The sequence below is a fragment of the Scaptodrosophila lebanonensis genome, unplaced genomic scaffold (assembly GCF_003285725.1).
Source record: "Scaptodrosophila lebanonensis strain 11010-0011.00,11010-0021.00 unplaced genomic scaffold, SlebRS2 tig00000001-arrow-pilon, whole genome shotgun sequence".
Taxonomy (NCBI): domain Eukaryota; kingdom Metazoa; phylum Arthropoda; class Insecta; order Diptera; family Drosophilidae; genus Scaptodrosophila; species Scaptodrosophila lebanonensis.
The window spans coordinates 27438246-27458572 of NW_022060529.1; the positions used below are offsets into that span (position 1 = coordinate 27438246).

Sequence of the window (20327 nt, forward strand, 5' to 3'; positions counted from 1 at the left end):
ACTGACTACCATCTGATGCGACAGTCGCACAGTGGTTTTTTTGCTCACAATTTTCGCCACAAATTCAAAATTCTTCAGGTTTCAGATTTCAAATCCCCAATAATCAGTTTTAAACTTTTCTGCAATATTAGTTTGTTAGCGCCCATTTAAAATCAGCCGATTATGTGCCTCAAATGTGGCTTTTGCAATTTAAGGGAAATATTTTCAAAGTTTACTAAATGGACAACATTAGTACAGGTATATAAAATTATAGTATGTTTTGCCAATTATGGTTGCTTATGTGTAATTTCAGATCAACCATAAAAAATGTAACTGTATTGCGTAGATGCTTCAGATACTTTACTTTGTTCATATCGCAAAAAATAACAAGAGTCCGATCATCTTTTTGCTTTTGCTTTATATAACTCTGTGCCTGGGTACAGGGTATTTCACTGTCGGGCTTGCTCGACTGTAGAGTTCTCTCTTGTTTTTGCTTGTTCTTACTTTAACGGTTGTTCCGGCTACAGCATGTATAAACAGCATTTTGGCGGTTTCCACTTGTTAATTAAATCTTTGTAACCACAGTTGTCCCATTAATTTTAATAACTGATCCGCGACAGGTTTCATAGATGCCATAATACGTTTGATTATGCCGGTTCTTGAAAGGAAAAGACAAATTTCTTAAAAATATATCGTATAAATACAACTGAATAGAATTATTTGTGGAGTATACGAATACATAATGGTCTAATGACACACATTGGGGGTAAAGTCTTGAATATGTTGATTGGAACCAACTCTTGTAAGTGTTGTACCACCTATGTACTTGTCAAGTCAAGGCACAAACTCGTCGGAATAAGTCCTCTAAGCGCTTGCACCCGATTCTTTCACATTGTATTAAGAATCTAAAAATCTTAAGCTTCACTTCAATGCATACGACAAGTCTTAATTGGTGGCACGAAAACAACATGTTGGAAGAAATGGGTCTCAAATTGTTCTGCCGAGCTCAAATTGCAGTGGAAACATGGTCGGAGACACGACCAGAAGAGCATTTTCCTCCCTGTTATCATCGATATTAAATACTATATATTACAACATTCTACAAAGTTTATAAAATATTTAAAGTGCAAATTCCTGCGAGTACGATTTAATTGGGAAAATTTTAAAGCTTTTTGTTGGTACGAGTACATGGACAATACCTAAATACCTGCTGCCTGGAAAATTGAAACAAATAGTTTGGTTAATTTTTTTTTTTTTTAAGTAAACTAATTAAATACAATTAATAAAATCAAAAATACGTAACACGTAGAGCCGTACAGTTTTCAAATAATACATTTACCTTAAATTTATGTTTATGTGTGTGGAGTACACTTATTGCTATAACTTCCTTTACATTTGGCCTATTTTGATGAAACTTAACATGGAAGCACATGGAATTAGGGAGTTATGGAAAATCAGGGGAGTGGGCGGTGCATCAGAAAAAACAGACCCCAAGCTCGTCTCTTCTCCGACATAGGAGATTCTAGATACCAAGTTGGGTTATCCTGGCTCTTAGACTTTCTGAGATCCTTGCGTTTATATATATCGACGTGGCTTGTCAGCTTGAGCAAGAATATATATACTTTGTGGGGTCTGCCACACCTCTTTCTCTTTGTTACATACATTGGCATAAAACTAGCTTACCCTTGTAACCTTTGCGAACAGGATATAAAAATCATACCAGCAGAAGTAGTAGATCGATTGCAGTCACGGCCTACTTATATAAATAATTTTACGGGGTGGTCCCCCGGTTGTTGAATCGATTCCTATTTTTGTAAGGGGAATCACGCAGGGAAATTAAAGAGCATAAGTTTTTGATGAACCAGGTGCCCGAAAACGGTACCACGGAGGATAATGTGACAAAAGTCCATGATATCGTATTGGACCAATCGCCAATTAGAGGTGCATGAGATAGCTTAAACAGTAGGCACCTCAAAAGACAACATTGATATTGATTTTTTTCTCAGTGTATGTATCGATATAGACAAATTATATACGTGGATAGTTGCGGGGTCTTAGGTTCAACGCTAATTGAAAATAAAATTGAATGCAATGGCAGATTTACGTCTTCATAGATGCCCTATGCTGCGCTACTGTATCACACTGTTGTTGTCGTATATCTGTGATGCTAAGATTTCCAAGTCCCCTGATCATTACTGAATACCGTTAATAATGTTATTGATTCTGATTGAACACTAGGCATAAGGTGAATGCAACAAAATACACTAAGACGAGGTAATAAATAGCCAATTTACTAAAAAAATAATTGTGAAACAGATGCCAATGATAAAAATTGTTAATTTAAAATTATAAAGTTTGTTGACTTCAATTTCGATTTTAATATTAAAATACATATGGAATTTAAAGTGTGACGATATTTAATCGTAAGTAGTAATATGTTCAGATGGGCGGGCTTTTCATAATAAAATATTTGTATCACTTTTTTGTCTACTCTACTAACAACCAAATTTTAATTGTTATCTCTATTTTACATTTGAAAATTAATCGAATTAAGTATTAAATGTAATCAAAAGTGGTATATTTTTAGTATATAATAGGAAAATTTATAACAATGAATTGATTATGAAAATATTTATATTCATTTTTACTTCCTTTTTGAATTGCATCGGGATTGTGTCCAAGCTTTTGTGTACAAAGTTAGACCTATATACTATGATGGAATATGGATAATTACTCCATAATTAATCAGAGTTACGGAAGATCACTCATATGGGGGTCCGACAATAAACTGGTATACGCTTTTCTCTTTGCTTACCGGGTATAAAATGATTAAAACAACATTTGATGAAAATAATCGTTTTACATACTTTAATGTGTTTGCAAGGGAAATTAGAAACACACGGGTGTAAGAAAAGAATAAATAAAGTCATGCCTATGATAAGTAAAAAGTTTTAAAGTACCTTTCTGCGCTTTATAGTACGAGTATGTTATGTACCGTTTACTAAGACCAGAAACTGATTGTTTGCAGGAATTACAAACTTTTGTTAAAAACATATGTTCAGGTTAGGGTTTTTAAAATCATATTGCTGACATAATACGTGAATATTATTGCTTATGGCATACGAGCGGAAGTAATAAATATTCACGTCGATTTTTTATCAGAGCGACTGTGTATTCAGTGTTACTCAATCCTTAACTCAGTCAAAGCTGATGTAGTGTTCTCAAAAGACGCTTAAGTGATCTGCCCTAAGTGATCCGTCGCCATTGCCAAGATCAACCGCCTTGGCTTGCTTTCAATAAATATCAAAGCGAACAACACGCCTTGGAAATATGGCGCTTGCGAATATGCCAATGTGTGGATATATGTGCATATGAACAGTGAGTGATAATGCAATATATGTATCTACGTTTGTATGTGGCGCTCGATGTCAATGACTCATTGATAACGACTTTAGTTTTCTTGTTATTGTTTGATTAAAACAATTTATATAGTATTCATGTACTTATGGTTTTTTGTTGATTACACTATATAACAAGTTTTTTCATTGCAATGATTCCCCTAAAACAACCGACAATAACAAGAGCGCTAAAATCATTTGTATTACTTTTACTATTACGACTTCAGTACCTATTGTAACAACATGAACCCAATCTGATGATATCTCATATTTTTGAGAATAATAATAACTTTTTAAATTGGACGCCATTCCTTTTTTCTAGCCACCTTCCAGGCACAAATTGATTGAGATTTAAAATAGGTACTAGTGTAAATTTTACACAGGCCTAGACCCATCAACCAATCCCCGGACCGGCCTCATTGCGCTGCAACTGTTTATGAAAATGTTGCGAAAATGCGCGTGCGAGGCGTGACATTTGTTGGGGATCGAATGTTGCTAAGCAGCATGTAGCATGTGTGTGTAGGCTGCACGGATGTCGGACAGATATGGGAGCTCGTGCATGTAGTTCCTGAACTCAACTCAACTTATATAGTTAATTTCCCATTGTGTAATGTTTTTATGACTCAATTTAATTCGAACATACGAATAGTATATTCGTATGCTTTAGTGGTCAGCAGGTGTTGTAAGTGTTATTCAAATTTTGAAGAGGTGGAGGTGGGCAAAATCGGGCACGTTCCAAGCGAACCGGAAATTGAGGCAATTACATATTGCTGAACAACGAAACATTTTTTTACAAGTTCATTAATAAACTCGTACCATACAAAGCAGTATATTGCTATAATACGTAAACTTTTTGACTATGCATGACGCAGAAATCTTATTACCGGAAATTCTCGAAGATGGACTATCCTCCGTATGGCCTATCTGCGTAATTAATTAAAATGCGAATAATAATTGCACGGAACGGTTCGTGCATTGCACTTGCCTGCCTTGTCCCGCCCATGTCCATCAAAAGCTGTTCGCTTGTGTCTCATGGCCTCAATTTCAACTCGCTTCTGTACATGAACATACATACTTGTACATGCATGCATATGTATGTACATATGTACATACATACTTAATAATAAATTATTTTGGAGTTGATTTATTACCGTTCAAGCTCATTATCACAATTAATGTCAAATAGATGTGAAATTTTATTAAATTGTATTTATTAAAGAAAAACAATGTGAAAACATTAAGAAGAGTAATCTTAACAATTTTACTTTACAAGTATATAGTTTTTATATATAAATTCCTGTTGATTAATTAAATACATTTTTGTATTCATATTACCCAGTCACGGAACATAAGAGAAAAGAGAAATCAAAGTTCAACATTGAATGAATATTTCAGCAAGCCGATCAAAAGAAAATCACTTAAGAGCTTAGTCATGTTTCGACAATTTATTTTTAATAGAGAAGCTGGATCTTTCCATTACGCTTAAATCTAATAATGCAGTATTAAATACAATTGGTAAAAACATTATCTTCAAAAACAAATATTTCTTTTATTTTTATCGTTAAGTCAAATATTACCTAAGCATCTAAACATATGGTTTCTGGTCACATTAATAATAATTATTATAATATAAAGCAAAACCAACAAAAGCGTGAATACAAATTGTTGCTCACATAGTCGCGTTTATTAAAAGCAACGATCCGTTGGGTGCTTCCCTTTGAACAGATTCACGCAATTCCCATGACTCAGCACGTCGTTATTACCACTCGGGCTCCCGCATGACGTATGTACATAAAAACATACTATATGTGCCAAAAATAATCTATATACATATATATATATATATATATAACCGTTTGTCATGACTGATTGACTGATGGGAGATCAACCCAATACCCAATAAAACGGTATCATTTAGGAAGCTAGAAAAAATAAAAAAACGAGAAAGGAAAACTAATAAACAAATTATTTAAACAAATTTAATTTATATAATTAATTAATTAAATTAAATATAAACTATTCAACACATGCATACATACATAAGTGTTTATGTCAATTTCAATCAAATAAATGTACATCAGAATCGTGTCACTGCATATTTATGTATATGCGTTGAACCGAAGCAGCAACATCGAAAAAAAACTCAAACTCAAGGCTTGGACAAGGTTCGGACAGACGGACAGACAGACGCACGGACTGGCTGTAAACTCTATTGTCTAAAACGTATAGAATTTTGAATCAATGTTGTTATCTCTATTAATATAAAACCATTTGTCCTGACTGACTGATTTGTGATCAACGCGCAGCCCAAACGGCAAAGGAACCATAAATTTAGACTCAACTATCTCTTCAAAGTGAAGATGAGCGATAAGAAGCGGTTTTGGAAAAGAGGTGAAACAGGCTCCAATCTTTGTATAAAAAATACGCAACATACAAGAAATACTCTGTAGTCTCTGAGATTCAGGTGTTCATATGGACAGACAGACATAAATCTTGTCATGATGATCCAGCATATATATACTTTGTGGGATCTGTCACGCCTTCTTCTGCCTATTACATTTTTCATCGCTCGCAAACCTAGTATTTCATGTACAGAGTCGGGATATGGTATACAAATAAATGTGGTAATAATTAAGTGGTTTCCGATGCTAATAAAAGAGCAATTTTAAGAGAAGCATCCAACTCTCATGAATCATGAACTCAAAGATCCGGACAAATGTTGGTGTTGAAGCAAGCTTATCAACTATTCAAAGGGTGATAAGGAATGCTCCACATTTAAAAAGATTGAAAACAAAGAAAAGGATGCTCGATAGGAAATACGATTAAATCAAATTCTGATTAAATTTTGATTAACGCTACGTTTTCTTTTCGGATGAAAAGAAATGTAATTTGGAATGACCAAATAGATAAAACTATTATTTCCATGATCTTTGGAAGGAGGAGCATCAGTTGGATCGACTTCATAGTCGTGTGGGCGGTGTATCGAAATGCTGTGGGGAGCTATCTCTTATTATGGTTCGTGCGAGTTTCAATTTTTGAACACAAATATGAATTATAAGAACGTGCTGAAAACTGTTTTTCCCCATTTCAAAAATGTGCTTGTTAATTTCCCTGGATTCATACAGCCCGGGAGATCGAGTCATGGATTGAAGCATAAAATGTCGATTTATTGAAGCGGCCCCCTTACTCACCGGACATCAATATATTAGAAAACGTGTGGGAATGGCTGGTTACAAAGTTTACAAATCTGGCAGACAGTATTCTACCAAAATGGAAATAATCGAAGGCATTACAAGTGTTTTGTCAGCCAATTCTTTAAGTCGGGCTTATAGGAACCTTGATACCAATTTTGGTTATCCTAGCTCTTGTACTTACTGAGATCCTTGCGCTCATACAGACAGACGGTCAGACAGACAGACGGACATGGCTATATCGTCTCGTCTTGTCATCCTGATCAAAAATATATATACTTTGTGGGGTCTGCCACGCCTCTTTCTGCTCGTTACATACATTCGCACAAAACTAGTATACCCTTTCACCCTTTGGGTACAGGGTATAAAAAACAGTAGAGAAGCTAAAGTTGGGTGTCCCGACTTTAAAATACTCTGTACATATGTGTAGAATAATTATGCGTGTATATGTGTGTCTGTGTATGTCTCGTGTGCCTGTGCAAAGCACTAACAACAACAGCTGCGGTCACTGCTTGGCCTGAGATTATATATATGAATATAACTTCTTGTTAAATCGGTCTATCATTGTGAAACTTGGCATACGGACTCGTAATGGACTGGAGGTATTTTCCTAATTTCAATGAAAAATTTCTAGAAACGGACAGACATAGATCGACTCGTCTTGTCATGCTGATCAAGTTGACTTCTCTAAATATTGTAACTCCTTGTGTTACACAAATTATCTTGAGCGTGGCAAGCTCCAATTTAAACATGACCCTAAAAAGTTCTATAACTTCGTAAATTCTAAGCGAAAATCTTGGACATTGCCATCGTCATTTTTCCTTGCAACAACAAATTATTTGCAAATTTTTTCCAGTCGACGTACTCCTCTGAGTCTTTCAACGGTAATTCTTACCCCTTCCGCATTATGCACTCAAATTCTATATTTGCTCCAATAATTACAGATTCTTGTATTTTATCCAATATACAATCTGTAAAAGCTTCATTCTCTCCTCGGCCTGACAACATTCCTAGTTGTGTGCTCAAAGAGTATGGTACTTCCCTCTGAAAACCGTTGCTTAAGCTTTTTAATCTGTCCCTTGAGAGCGGAATCTTTCCTGCTTCTTGGAAAAAATCGTTCATTATACCACTTCACAAAAACTTTTTGCCATTCCCAAATTATTTGAAAAAATAATTACGTCGTCTTTACAGCATCATTGTAAGTCTGTAATCTCCTCTGCTCAGCATGGATTTTTTAAAAATCGGTCAACAACGACTAATCTGCTTGAATTTACATCTTTGATAAATTATGCATTCCTAGCAAAGATGCAAGCTGATATTATATATACTGACTTCAGCAAACCATTTGATTCTGTGAATCACGACCTGCTCCTCTTGAAGCTAACTTACAAGTATATGGGATTTCCCTCAAACTTTTTGAAATGGATTTCCTCGTACCTAAAAAATAGGACACAGAAGGTACTACTCAGGTCGAATACTTCTAAACCTGTTCTCGTAACTTCTGGTGTACCTCAAGGTAGTCGTCTTGGCCCCCTATTATTCACTCTATTTATTAATGACCTTCCGTCTATCCTGCTGCACTCCCCTATACTAATGTTTATGACTTTTTACCGGTCCGGTCCATATCTAGGTACTTATGCGATTGACAATATACCATTGCAACGTATATTTACAGTTGAAGATCTTGGAGTTCTTTTTGATCACAAATTGAATTTCAATCTTCACATCTCCACTATCGTTAACAAAGCTAAGGGTGTTCTTGGTTTTATTAAACGTTGGTCCAGAGAATTTAACGACCTCTACACCACCAAGTTACTGTACAGTTCTCTAGTGCTCTAGTTCTCCAGTGCTAGAATACTGCTCATGTGTTTGGTGTCCTCAGTATAAATTGTATCAGGATCGCATTGAGTCGGTTCAGAAACAATTTCTTCTTTTTGCTCTTCGTGGTCTAAACTGGTTTTGTGCTCCAGTAGACTTCTCCTTATTAACCTCCCTTCTTTAGCTCACCGTAGAATAGTTCTTGGAGTTCTGTTCCTCCACAAATTGATTGCCGGAAATGTTGATTTCTCTATGCTTTTATGTCGTATCAATTTTTCGGTTCCTCCTAGGCCAACAAGGAACTTTCTGCCTCTTCAACTTAACAGCACTAGTGATAACGCCATGCACAATCCTTTTCGAGTATTATGCGCCAATTATAATACTTTTCACTTTTTAATCTCAAGTGAGCTCTCTATCCCCTCACTAAAATCTTCTATTTTCAGCTACCTCCGACAGAATCTCTGATCACCACTGCTGTAAGTAGGGGCACAGCTTGCCGGACTGGCTAATAAATTTCCCCCCAACGAGTCAGTGATTCTTCACCTTTAAATTTTAATTATATTTTATTATTTAAGTATTTTAATTTGTTTTCTTCTATCTTTTATTGCTATGGAAATAAATAAATAGTAAAAAGAATATATGTATATACTTTTTGGGTCTGCCCTGCGTATTCATATAGGGCATCTTGGACTAAAATTTCGTGTCCCTAGGTCTTATAGTCTGCGAGATAGAGGTGATTATACAAATGGCGTAATTCTAGCTCTTGTACCTTTTGAGATCGTTTCGTTCATAGAGACGGACATGGCTCGTCTTGTCATCCTAATCAAAAATATTTACACTTTGTGCGGACTGCCACGCCCCTTTTGCAAGTTAAATACATTCGCACAAAACTTTTTACCCTTTAAGTTCAGAGTTCATAATAAGAAGCGCAAGCCCGTTGCTGCAGTTTGGTGGCTTAAAATTTTTTTGCTAATCACATTTCCTACAATTAACCGATTGGAAATTCTGGAGATTATTGACAAAGTTCTGTAGCGTGGGGTAAAAATAAAAAATCGTGTTGCCTCCACATCGATCTAAATACGTCCGTAATTTTAAGTCATTTACACGCTATTTATTCCGTTATGATCAACTTGTTTGAAATCTGAATACAAATTATGGAAATGTGTTTCAATACCTTTCGATTTTCATATCGACAGCATACAAAAGCTCAAAATTATCTGGAATATTAGTGTAATATACTGACAAATTTTCGCCACTACATGGATGCTTTACGAGGTAATGTATATACTTCAATGTAGACACAGTCAGTCAAAGTCACTGTTTGCTTCTTCCCACCCACAGGATGCTGCGGCACAAGTTTGGAAATACTTCAGTTCCATTGCGTGTAATATTTAATTATACGACTCACCCGATTCGACGCCCATCCCACTCAACTTTATGGCGTTTGCGAATTGCACTTTGGTGGCTGCGAATAACCGTCTTGGGGTATAAAATATTTAATTGTGTCACGTAACTTTTTGCTAGCTGGCTGCAACAAATTGGATAGAAGGATGCACTGGTGACTGGGCGACTACCAAAGATGCAACGCAAGCGTTTATATTCCATTGGGAAATGCGTATGCAAAGTACGTACAAAAAATACAATTACTCACATTATCTTATGCACAATCCTTATAGAGGTGCATATTAAATAATGCGGGCTCCACACACTATATGAAATATACAGCTTTATTCAATTTGCTTTGCTTTTTAATACAAGTATGTAATTAATTTTATGTTCATATAAAAAAAAGAAACAATTATTTTATGCAGCTTGCGTTCGCATTTCAATTCAAAATCTCTTCTCATTTTCGTACACATTTTATTTTTTTATAAACTATGCTGAGCAGACAGAATTAATATAATTTTTTTTGCAGGTCGAGTCTTGTTTTTCGTATTACGCAGTTTTTATGTTGCCTTTTCCTTATAGGAGACATATATGTGTATATATCATATATTTTAAGATCATTTTTAGGTTGTGTTGTGTGTGAATTAAAAATGCAGTTACACGATTAATTTAGGCGCAAAAAAACTCACTTGAACTATAACCGTGTCACGCGACGACAAAAGGGTATAAAAATAATTTAACTGTTAATTAAATATAAAACGGGACATGGCCTAGCTTGATTTCACTTTGCTTACGGCAGCGTGTAGCGCACATAGGGCACTTCCACATCCTCTCCATCTGTATCGTTGCAGCAAATCTCGAACACCAGGGAGCGTTCATGGGGCTCAATGCGCCGTTTAGAAACGCGTCGGACCACCTCAGACATGGGCAACGGCATACGCTCCGAGCATTTGGCCTTGGGCATGAAAAATGAGTACAGCATTGATACGCCCTGCGACAACATGGTTATCTTGAGCTTCTCCTTTTCATCGAAATAAGAGAGGAACTCCTGCAACGAAAGTTCGCCGGTGACTTCGAAGCGATCCCATAGGGTCCACTCTTTGTCGTAGTACTTATTTTTGGCCGCTGGCAATGGCTCAGAAAATGCTGTGAATGGCAAAGCCAGGTTAACGAACGCGTTCTTGAACTTAATTAAGTCGCGATGTCCGGAAATCAGCTTTATAACCTCCAACACTGCCAAACCCGACAGTACCGACGTAGTGGTTGCAATCGCGGGTATAATCTTGCCCGCAATCAGCTTGGACTTGTGGCGATCGGCCGGTGGGATTTTGTAGTTGGTGGCGCGTAGATTTGACGATGCCACAATAAAATCCATGTGCAAATTGTTATCATCGTCCTTTTCAAATTCGAGCGGCGTAATTTTCGACTTCTTATCTGCGGTTTTTAATAATTCAGTTATGATTTTTTCAACGCGATCCTGATCCACTTCGCCATCATCAAAGTTGTTGGCTGCGGCAGCAGCCGCTGCCTCATTGGTTTCAATTTTCACACCAGAGCGTGGTTTGAATTCGGGTACCTAAACATTCCGCCGTTATTAAATATGAATATTTATATATATTCGTTGCACAACTCACCTTGACCTGCAACACCAGCTCAGCCACAGCTTGACGGTTGCGCACTTGAGGAATTCCATAAACTTCAGCGCGCAAATTGGCTGCTGCATAGATATAGTCCAAGTGCATGGGATCATTCACATCGAACACGAGCGGATCAGGGCAGCGTTTAGGGCCCGACCAAAATGGCTGACCACTTGAAGTAATCTGGTCGGGTGGGAAGTTGAAAAGTAGCTGCTTGATTTGATTGGCATACTGATCCTCCCAATATAGACGCGCCCATTCAACACAATCCGCGAAGCTCTTGGGCTTGTCGTCGATAAGTGCTTTCTGTAAAGTACAAAGTAGTAACATTCATGTAACATTCAATTACAACTAATCTCATTTACGCCCACCTTGATTGACTCTAGTATTTCCAGCGGCTGAATGCCAGGCAGCTTCAGGATGCGCTCGGTAAACTGCGGATCTGAAATGTATTGAGCTGCATTCTCAGCCGCCTGCTTGAATACGCCTTCGAAGGAGTCACGTGCCCATTGCAGAGTGTGCTCAATGGCATTGGGAAAATTCTTAAGGGTGCATATGGGTATACTCTTCTCAGGAGGATCCTGTGATGAGCTGTACGATTCAGTGGCGAAAGGTACAATGACCTGCACATTACCCATGGTACCAAGCGTGCCTGTCTCGACCAGCGGTATGCGATTGAAGATGCATTTCCGATCCATGTAAATTCGAGCATCAACATTATCCAGCGCATTGGCCACGCCATGCAACTTTTCGAAGAAATTTTCCGAGAAGACCTTCTCCGTTTCGGCGCCAACACGCAACTCATAGGCGGTTACCTTCACATCGGGATTCATGCGCTTGATGGCCGTTGCAGCGGTCAGCGCTTTAGGTTTCTGCACATCATGCGGACGGAACAGAAACTGACGATTCAGATTTGATTTCTCTATGAGATCCATATCGGTGACAAAAATCTGTCCGTTGCGCACGCCTAAGCCAAGCATGCCAAAGTTTTTTAACAGCTCGCAGCCAATGGCTCCAGCTCCAACAATGAACCATTTTGCATCGGCCAACTTTTCCTGAAAACTTCGCCCAAAGATGGCAATCTGTGCATCGTATCTTGTACCAAGGGGTTGCGCATCAGCCTCGCTAACGCCACCCTCCGGCAGACATTCGACCGCATCATAGTAAAACCACTGAAATATTGGAGTGAACTTGCCGCTGCACGCCTTGAGCACTTCCTGGGCTACAATACCGCCAATTGCAGCGTCCAGCGGGCACGTGTTACCTGCGCATATTTTGGCAAACTGTAGCACTAATTGTTCGTCGACATCAGCCTTGAGGCTCTTGCACAGATTTAGGAATTGCTCAGCATCTTCATTGTTCCAGGGGCGTGGCACGGAGCCGTTGTTTATCTTTTGGTATGTGGACAAGGCCTTAAACGCAACATGTAGTGAGGCGGGCGCATCCACCTTAGCAAAATCCGAAATAAGGAACTCCGGCTCTTGCTCCGCCTGTGCTAGAGATTTGAAGCTAATAGTTTTCGGCATCTTCACCTGCGTGGCAACACCTCCAGTCTTATAGGCACTCAACTTGCTGGTGTCGCCAATGCTAAACGTGTACGGTCCTAGTACGGTGATTTTGATAGGCTGGCAGCCGTTCAATTCATGCATACCCTGCACCTCGGAAAATGTAACGTAATCTCCATCATTAAAACCATGACGCGTCTCATCCAAGCAAGTAACTACGCCCTGCGCGTCATGTGTAATGCTCGCTATCATGGTAGAAATGGGCTGTGCACCGTCTTGGTCGTAAATAGTAAACTGCTCGCCAAAGTCACAAAATACTTTGGCAAACAGACCGCGTGTCTCTGCGATGATGAACGCAATGCCGTTCTCATGTGCGAACTTGCCAATGCGTTGTTGCTCCTCAGCATCAGAGTTGGTCAATACAATCACTCGGAATTGCCGCAGAAAGTCCTCGGACAGCGGTCCGGTGTGGGCGATAGTGCGCACATAGCTGTTTAGTTCAGCTAATTGACCGCACGAGGCCGTCGCCCGATTCTTACCAATGTCCGCCTGGGTCAGATAGAATTGTGATGACAAGTCGTTGAGCTGTAAGTAAAACACAGAAGATTAGCATGCAATTGTGTATTCTTGTGAAATCCGTTGAGTGACTAATACTACATACATACAGGGTGCGCCATCTTTTATGTTGGTATGTAAATATTGAATAACTTTGTCATTAGTGAACCGATTGACTTGAGTAGACCAGTGTTGAACCCCTCAGTTCAAGAAATTGTACAGAACCAAATTAAATAAAAATATCTCATACTTGAAAATCGGTTGTTTATTTTCAAGGATATTCAATGTTTGCATACCGACATAAAAGATGGCGCACCCTGTATGTATGCGGTTATGTGTAAAAGGTGTTAGCAGGAATCATTAGGTGGGAAATGAAATAATGAATGGAGCTTTCAGGGGCATGGATTATCTTAACTTTATAATATATTCATATGTAAGAACATTACGATCTTGTCATTTGTAGCTGGTTAGCCAAGTAAAACAAAAGCGAATGTGTATTCAAAACGAAATGCGAAAAACGTTTGCAGCCTATGAAAACGTATATGGTCGTCTCGCTCTCACCGACGACGGTTAAGAAAAAAGCAGACATCTTGACGCGCGAACAGAAAAATGAAAAAAATATTTTCTGCTGCTGCTTTTTGTTGTTGTTGCCATACTCTTGTCAATTATATTAAAACACACAAATTTAATAACCTAACCTAAATACTGATGTTGTTTCTGGCGCCACTTCAGCCCCTATTTTGTGAAACTCAACAGTCCACTGGGTTATCTGATGAATCATTTAGCCAGCTGCTAATAATTGGAACCTTCTATTTATGTATATTATAGCTTGGAAGATTTGCAGTAAAAGCTGCGTTGCTCTCTCTTTTTCTTCGCGCGCGCGTCAACGGCGTCGTAATGTCAATTATCGATTTTTTTTTGCTACCCCCCAACACCGTTGAAAAAACTACTTACCGTACAAGTTGCTGTGTCATGCAGGGTGATCGATTTCACTCCGCCCAAAATGACATTCTTCGCTATCTCCAGGCCCAGACCGCCTAGTCCTGAAAGCAGTATGTCCGAGTTAGCCATACGACGCATGGCATCGTGGCCTAACACATAAAGTTGGCGCGAATAGAGCGACTCATCGATGTCTCCACCAGCGGCGGCGGTGGCATTGTTGGCAGCCATACCTGCGCTGTTGTTGTTTCTGCTGCTACTACTACTGTTGTTGTGCGCCGATGTGTTGTTTGTTGAGGTGACGTTGTTTGTGGAGCTTACTTCGCGATTAGCCCTGCTCGCTGTTGTTGAATTTGAATTGGTTTGTTGCAAATTAGCAGAGGACGACGACGACGACTCAAAAACGCTACTTTCTTTATGCACTGCTGACGATGTACTAACGTCGTCGCCGCTGCCGGTAGTTGCGGCTCGCTTTGACTTATTGCTTGCGAATATGTCGGAAGTAGACGACGATACACACAAGTCTGTTTCATTACCAGCAACAGCTGTCTCTGTCTTATTCGAAATGTCAACGTCGCCTGCTACTTTGTCGTGATTTTCGTAGTTGTTGTTGCTGCCGCTACTGCTTGATGCCACCACCATCGTTGTTGCTCCTGCTGATGCTCCACCGGCCTTTGAATGGGCGACGGCGACGTCGGCGCTGCTGTTAGCATTGTCAGCGGCTTCGAGCCTGCGTTTTTTGGCCAGCGGTGCATCCGTCACGGTGGTAGTAGAACTGCAGGACGATGACTCTGCGAGTAGTTGCTGGCTGGAGGACATGGACATGGCTTTTGTTTATACCTAAATCCTAAATAAAGTAGTTTACGACGTTCGTCTGTTTCTTCAAATTTTCTTTGAATGCACACTCTTTTTCCTCTTGTTATTTCGCGACACTTTTAGACAATATCGATATCGAAAGACGTACGACTGCAACTGTTATCGATTGCACAAATAATCGGTTATAATTCTATCGTTGTATGGTAACATTTGAAAAAATGACTAGTAGCTACCACATCAACGAAAATTGAATGTACTTGAAGTGCTTAGCCCTGCCAACTTATTTTGAATAGTTGATTTTTTCCCCCAGTGGTGACTTACAAATTTAATTCTGTGAACTTTTCAGCATACAAAAAAAAGTCAGTTAAGCTTGAACTAGGTAATCCCTGCTAACATTTGGATCAAATAAATTATGTTTGCCGAAAGACAGATTTACATTTGCATGAACTATGTATCTATTTTTTATTATCCCCAAGTGATATGTCCAATATGTCAACAACATCCGTACTTTTCAAATTGTTTGTCAATATAAATTTTAAAGATTACAAGTATCAATACAAAGACTATTACACTTTCAGTATAAATATGAGTATGACAACAAAATTCATACATTTAAGCAGGGACTGTAATCATTATAAGTGTTATTGAAAAAAATACAAAATAATGATTATTTTTTAATTTTATTAATTCGCTCATTTATTTTTTTGATTAAAAATGAAACTCAAGCTGAAATTTTGTCTGTTTCATAAGGGTTAAGGACAAAATTTATATATATTCTTAATCAGTGAGCCAAGGCGAGCATTTTAAATTAATTTAATTAATTAATCATTATTTGCGGTCCCTGCATTTAAGTTTTTTTCAGTATCATATGATATGTACATGTATAGTACAACATTAATTACCTCTAAACTTTTTATTGGTATTAAAGCACTTTCACATTTTGAATTCTGATCTCACATATGTATGTATGCATTTTTGCGTTTTTAATGAATCTTATAAAAATAGATTTGTTAATTCTGAGATCCATTAGAATTAGAAGAGTCAGAAAGCCATAGATAAAATATATATTTGACGCAGCTCTTCTTTCAAATAAGTACCAAATAACTGTGTATTAATTAAACAAACCTGGGGATAATTGTGTGTCGCCGATTGTGAAAATGTGAATGGTCATTTAAATTTACAATACGGACCAGGGAAACAAAATGTATGTACATTTTTGTAATTTCTGAATACAATTTCAATTGCTAGTTTTTGCAAAACATAGATCGCCATGTGGACGCAATTTTCGTCCAATTTATGGAAGTACACCCCGTAACATTTGCGTTGTATTTTTTCAGCAATTAATTGGCGTTTCCGCAAATCCTAGCAGGCGAATATTAATGCAAATGCAATGAATTTAAGCACAATTAGTCAGTCAAATGTGAGTGTCGAAAGTCAGTTGTTTCTGACGGCTGGTTTGGAGGGGAAGTTCGAAAAAATGAAATCTTTTGAAGTTCAGCGGCACCGACGAATTTTTTGAGATTTCAAACACAACTGTTGCCGAAACCTCCGGAGATTTCTTTGGCACCCATGTATGTCTCCTTTTATACGAAAACATAAAATGACCGAACTACCTTTTTCCCTTTGATAGACAGAATTAATGGGCAACATTTAATATAAATTTAATAAAATTTTATGAAAAACAGATATTGCAAGTGTCCTCCTCAAAAAAAAATAAATAAAATAAAAATAAATAATAATAAAACAAGTAGAGAAGCTAAAGTCCCGACTTTGAACGCGTGGCAGACCCCACAAAGTATTCTTGAATATGTATATTTTTGATCAGAATGTCAAGACGAATCGATACAGCAATGTCCGTCTGTCCGTCCGTCTGTCCGTCCGTCTGTCTGTCTGTATGAAAGTACAAGAGCTAGAATAACCAAACCTGGTATTCATGTTCTCCACTTACGTATGTATGCATTGAACACATTTTTTAAAATTTCATTAAATTCTTTTTAAATTAATTAAAAAATTTTTTTTTTAATTTTATTTTTGTTGTGTGCTATTTCGTGTCAGGCTTGCTCGACTTTAAAGTTCTATCTTGTTTTTATTTTATTTATTTGTTTGAATTTATTATGTGATATTTTATATTTTATTCCTCTTTACAACTCATGACAATATTTTGTTTTTTTTTTAGAAGGTTTTCATTAGCCCTTCGATGTGATTTAAACAAATCCCACTACTTTATATTTGAACATAAATCTTTGCTGCACTGACTCTTTAACTGTAATTGTAAAGTCCACATCGTATACGTGTATGTGTGCATTGAGAATCATGTTAATATAATTTGATCAATTGAATGAACATATTGTGGATTGTCTGGCCTAAGGCCATGTGCCTTTCAACAATTGCTTCGCAGGCCTCTAAGTGACCTTTGGCCGTCCCATTATCCGCCTCTGTGCATTTTCCTCGCGCAGCCCGAGTTCAATATCCTTTTATTTAGCTAATCTATTTTTGGATGGGTCGGAGAACGGTAGTCGACCATGAAAATGTGTAGTTTTCCCCGAAACTCATCGGCGATGTCTGCTGCCAATGAAAACTGTCTGTCGTGTCTCGTGCCTTATGTGGGGGTGTCCTTTTCAAGTGGCAACTGCGTGCCTTTAGAAAAATGCGGCAACAGCTGCGGCAGATTCCGCTTTGGCTTCGGCTCCGGAATAGACGCGGCGCATGCGCCATTAACAGTTGCGTAAAACGCATTTTAATTTACAATTTACAGCTGCGCGAAATGGCTCTCGCCTCGTCCTCATATTAGTCACTGCGATCTCGATCGTCGGCGGCTGATAGCCGCAGCCGCAAACTTTATCGCGTGCGGTGCTGTCCATGTCCTTGTTGCGTGGACGGCTATTTGGCCAGACAAATTAGCATATCAACGGCAACCCGGTGCCATATGAGGACACGTATGCTGCTGGCGTTTTAGTTTATTTCTCTGCATTCCAGGGCGTTGCACGGCTGTACGTAAATAATGAGCAGCGAAGGTGTGCAGTCTAGTTCCCTTTGGTGAACCAGTTTGTATGGAACTTATGGCCCCTTCGATTTGTCTCTAAAAGTATATCTGACGATTCGGATTCCATATTCGAACTTGATGAAAACAGCACACCTTGCGATATTGAATATTTTCGCGATAATATTCTTAGTTCACAAATATTGTAGCCACATAATTAGGCGCAACAGGTGCTACTTACAAGTATGTTTCTCTAATAGAGCACTAAAGTTATTTATTGGTTAAACTGTGTTATACAATAAAAATAATTATTACTTGCGGAATCGTAAATGTTGCGATTGGATACTTAAGAATATAAATGTATTCCTTGTCGAAGCAAACTAAGTAAAGCGAAAAGTTCACGAAACTCATATGCAAAATTCTTTGAACTATGTATGCATCCTTGTATACACATACTTGTATTAGAGCGGAACCAGCACAACCCTAATGCGAGTGTACAGCATGCGGGGGTGGGGTTGGCGGTCTCTAGAGCACAGCACCAGCTGTCGTTCTGAAGTTTTTGTATTTTATTAACGGATCCTATCCCGCATTCGAATCGAAGTTGCATTCTAAATAATAACGAAAATACGAGCCGGCGCATATGGCGCGCACTTTTGTGGGTCATATGCAAATTTCTGTTAATTTGAAACTCATTAATCTACGTTGCATGGAAATTTGAATACTTGCCAAAAAATATTTATCAACGCGCAATGAAAAATGAGGGGCATATGCAAATGGCAAATGACACTTGGTGATGGTCGAAAAGGAGAGCTGCATAAGAACTATTCAAATTTCGAATCATTAATAATAACATACGCAGTATTTACAAACAAATGTGTCGCTTTGTTTCTGACTGCCAAAAGGTGTGAGACTGCGCATGCCCAGCGCGCCCAAGGACAGGCCAATGCAACCAATGCGACCCTTCAACGCGCACCCCTACCCCTTCTTCTACTTCTACTTCGATAGTGTCGGCATAGTGGCGAAATTACAAAGATTACAACTTAATTTTGACTTCTTCAAGGGACATTTCCTCTGATTAGCATTTTTGCTTCATAAATCTTGAAGGCGCCGCTCAAATCGCTCGCTCTCTGTCGCTTTGCTTGTGAAATGCCATTGCTGCTGTTTGCCACAAAAAGACACTCGAAATTGTCGAAAATATTTTGTCGTGCCTCCTTTTGTAGCAGCCCGAGCAACCCTTTGGCTAGCATCCTGCAACCCTACCAGCCTGCATTTGCATTTTGGACCGGGCGCGTTTGGCTCGTCACATTGCAGCTTTTCGCCCATTGCTATGTATTTTGGATCCGACTGTATAGTACGAGTATGTCACAGGCGCTGCGGGTATATTGTCCTATCACACCTTTGCAGACAACAACAACAACAACGACAACGGCAACGTCAACGACAACGACAACAAAAGGAGGGCAGAGTGCACCGTTTCGAGTGCTCTCTTACGCTTGAATAAATTCCGGCGATAAATATTTTGATTGTATTTGGTGGGATTGTTGCTGCTCTTGTCAGCCGTTAGATAAACAGCGAAAAGAGTGCAGCTGAAGCGCATCTGCAAGGAACGAGTCCACCCGCACAATAGCACTCCGATTGCCGACAGCGACAACCGGCGTGCCCAGCAATTAGGACCCGGACCCAGACCCCCTGCCGACTGCCGGCTCCCGTGCTGCCGACGCACTCACCTGTGGCCATTCCTACCCTCTTTGCATACCAAGGCCGAGGGGCAAATCAAAATTGCGTCCAGGCACTTGCACTAGTTGCCGGCCGCCCTCCTCCGTCTTCATTCACACGTTACTCAGCGAGCATAAAGCAAAACAGCGCTCGAAACGCGGCTCAAAAACAGGGCGAAGAAGTCAAAACACTTGACCAACTCAACGAAAGCGACAACAACAATGGCAGCGGCACTGGAAGCAGCAGCGTCAATGCATATTAAATGGCCAGCATTTATTTTTGTAACGTATTTTCTGAAGTTCCCCCGGAGAGGGAAGCAACGAGGCATTCACTGCCATTAATTGTTCGGGCTGTTGAATTCAAGTCACCTTCTTCTTATTGTTCTTCACTATTAGTGTTGGACAGAT

General features: G+C 38.9%; 1 protein-coding gene and 1 long non-coding RNA gene across 2 annotated transcripts; one reads left to right on the forward strand and one right to left on the reverse strand.

Moving 5' to 3' along the window:
• Window positions 1-9881: 9881 nt before the first annotated feature.
• LOC115623426 lies at window positions 9882-10192 on the forward strand. The gene is made up of 2 exons (XR_003995408.1): window positions 9882-10010; window positions 10063-10192. It is a non-coding gene; the product is annotated as an uncharacterized LOC115623426 (long non-coding RNA).
• On the reverse strand, window positions 10093-15335 carry LOC115623420 (ubiquitin-like modifier-activating enzyme 1). Its single transcript, XM_030517743.1, has 4 exons — window positions 14424-15335; window positions 11781-13499; window positions 11407-11715; window positions 10093-11348 (listed from the first exon to the last, which is right to left on the reverse strand). Exons 1-4 carry the CDS (start codon window positions 15231-15233, stop codon window positions 10563-10565), a joined length of 3624 nt encoding a protein of 1207 aa, XP_030373603.1. The 5' UTR covers window positions 15234-15335; the 3' UTR covers window positions 10093-10562.
• Between the last annotated feature and the right edge of the window lie 4992 nt (window positions 15336-20327).

Excerpts from the sequence above, each read along its gene's own strand:
- LOC115623420 (XM_030517743.1), bottom strand. The coding sequence starts at position 15,233 with ATGTCCATGTCCTCCAGCCAGCAACTACTCGCAGAGTCATCGTCCTGC. Across the intron at positions 13,500-14,423 it reads ATGACACAGCAACTTGTACG|CTCAACGACTTGTCATCACA; the intron begins GTAAGTAGTTTT and ends TTTTACTTACAG. Across the intron at positions 11,349-11,406 it reads AGCTGGTGTTGCAGGTCAAG|GTACCCGAATTCAAACCACG; the intron begins GTGAGTTGTGCA and ends CGGAATGTTTAG.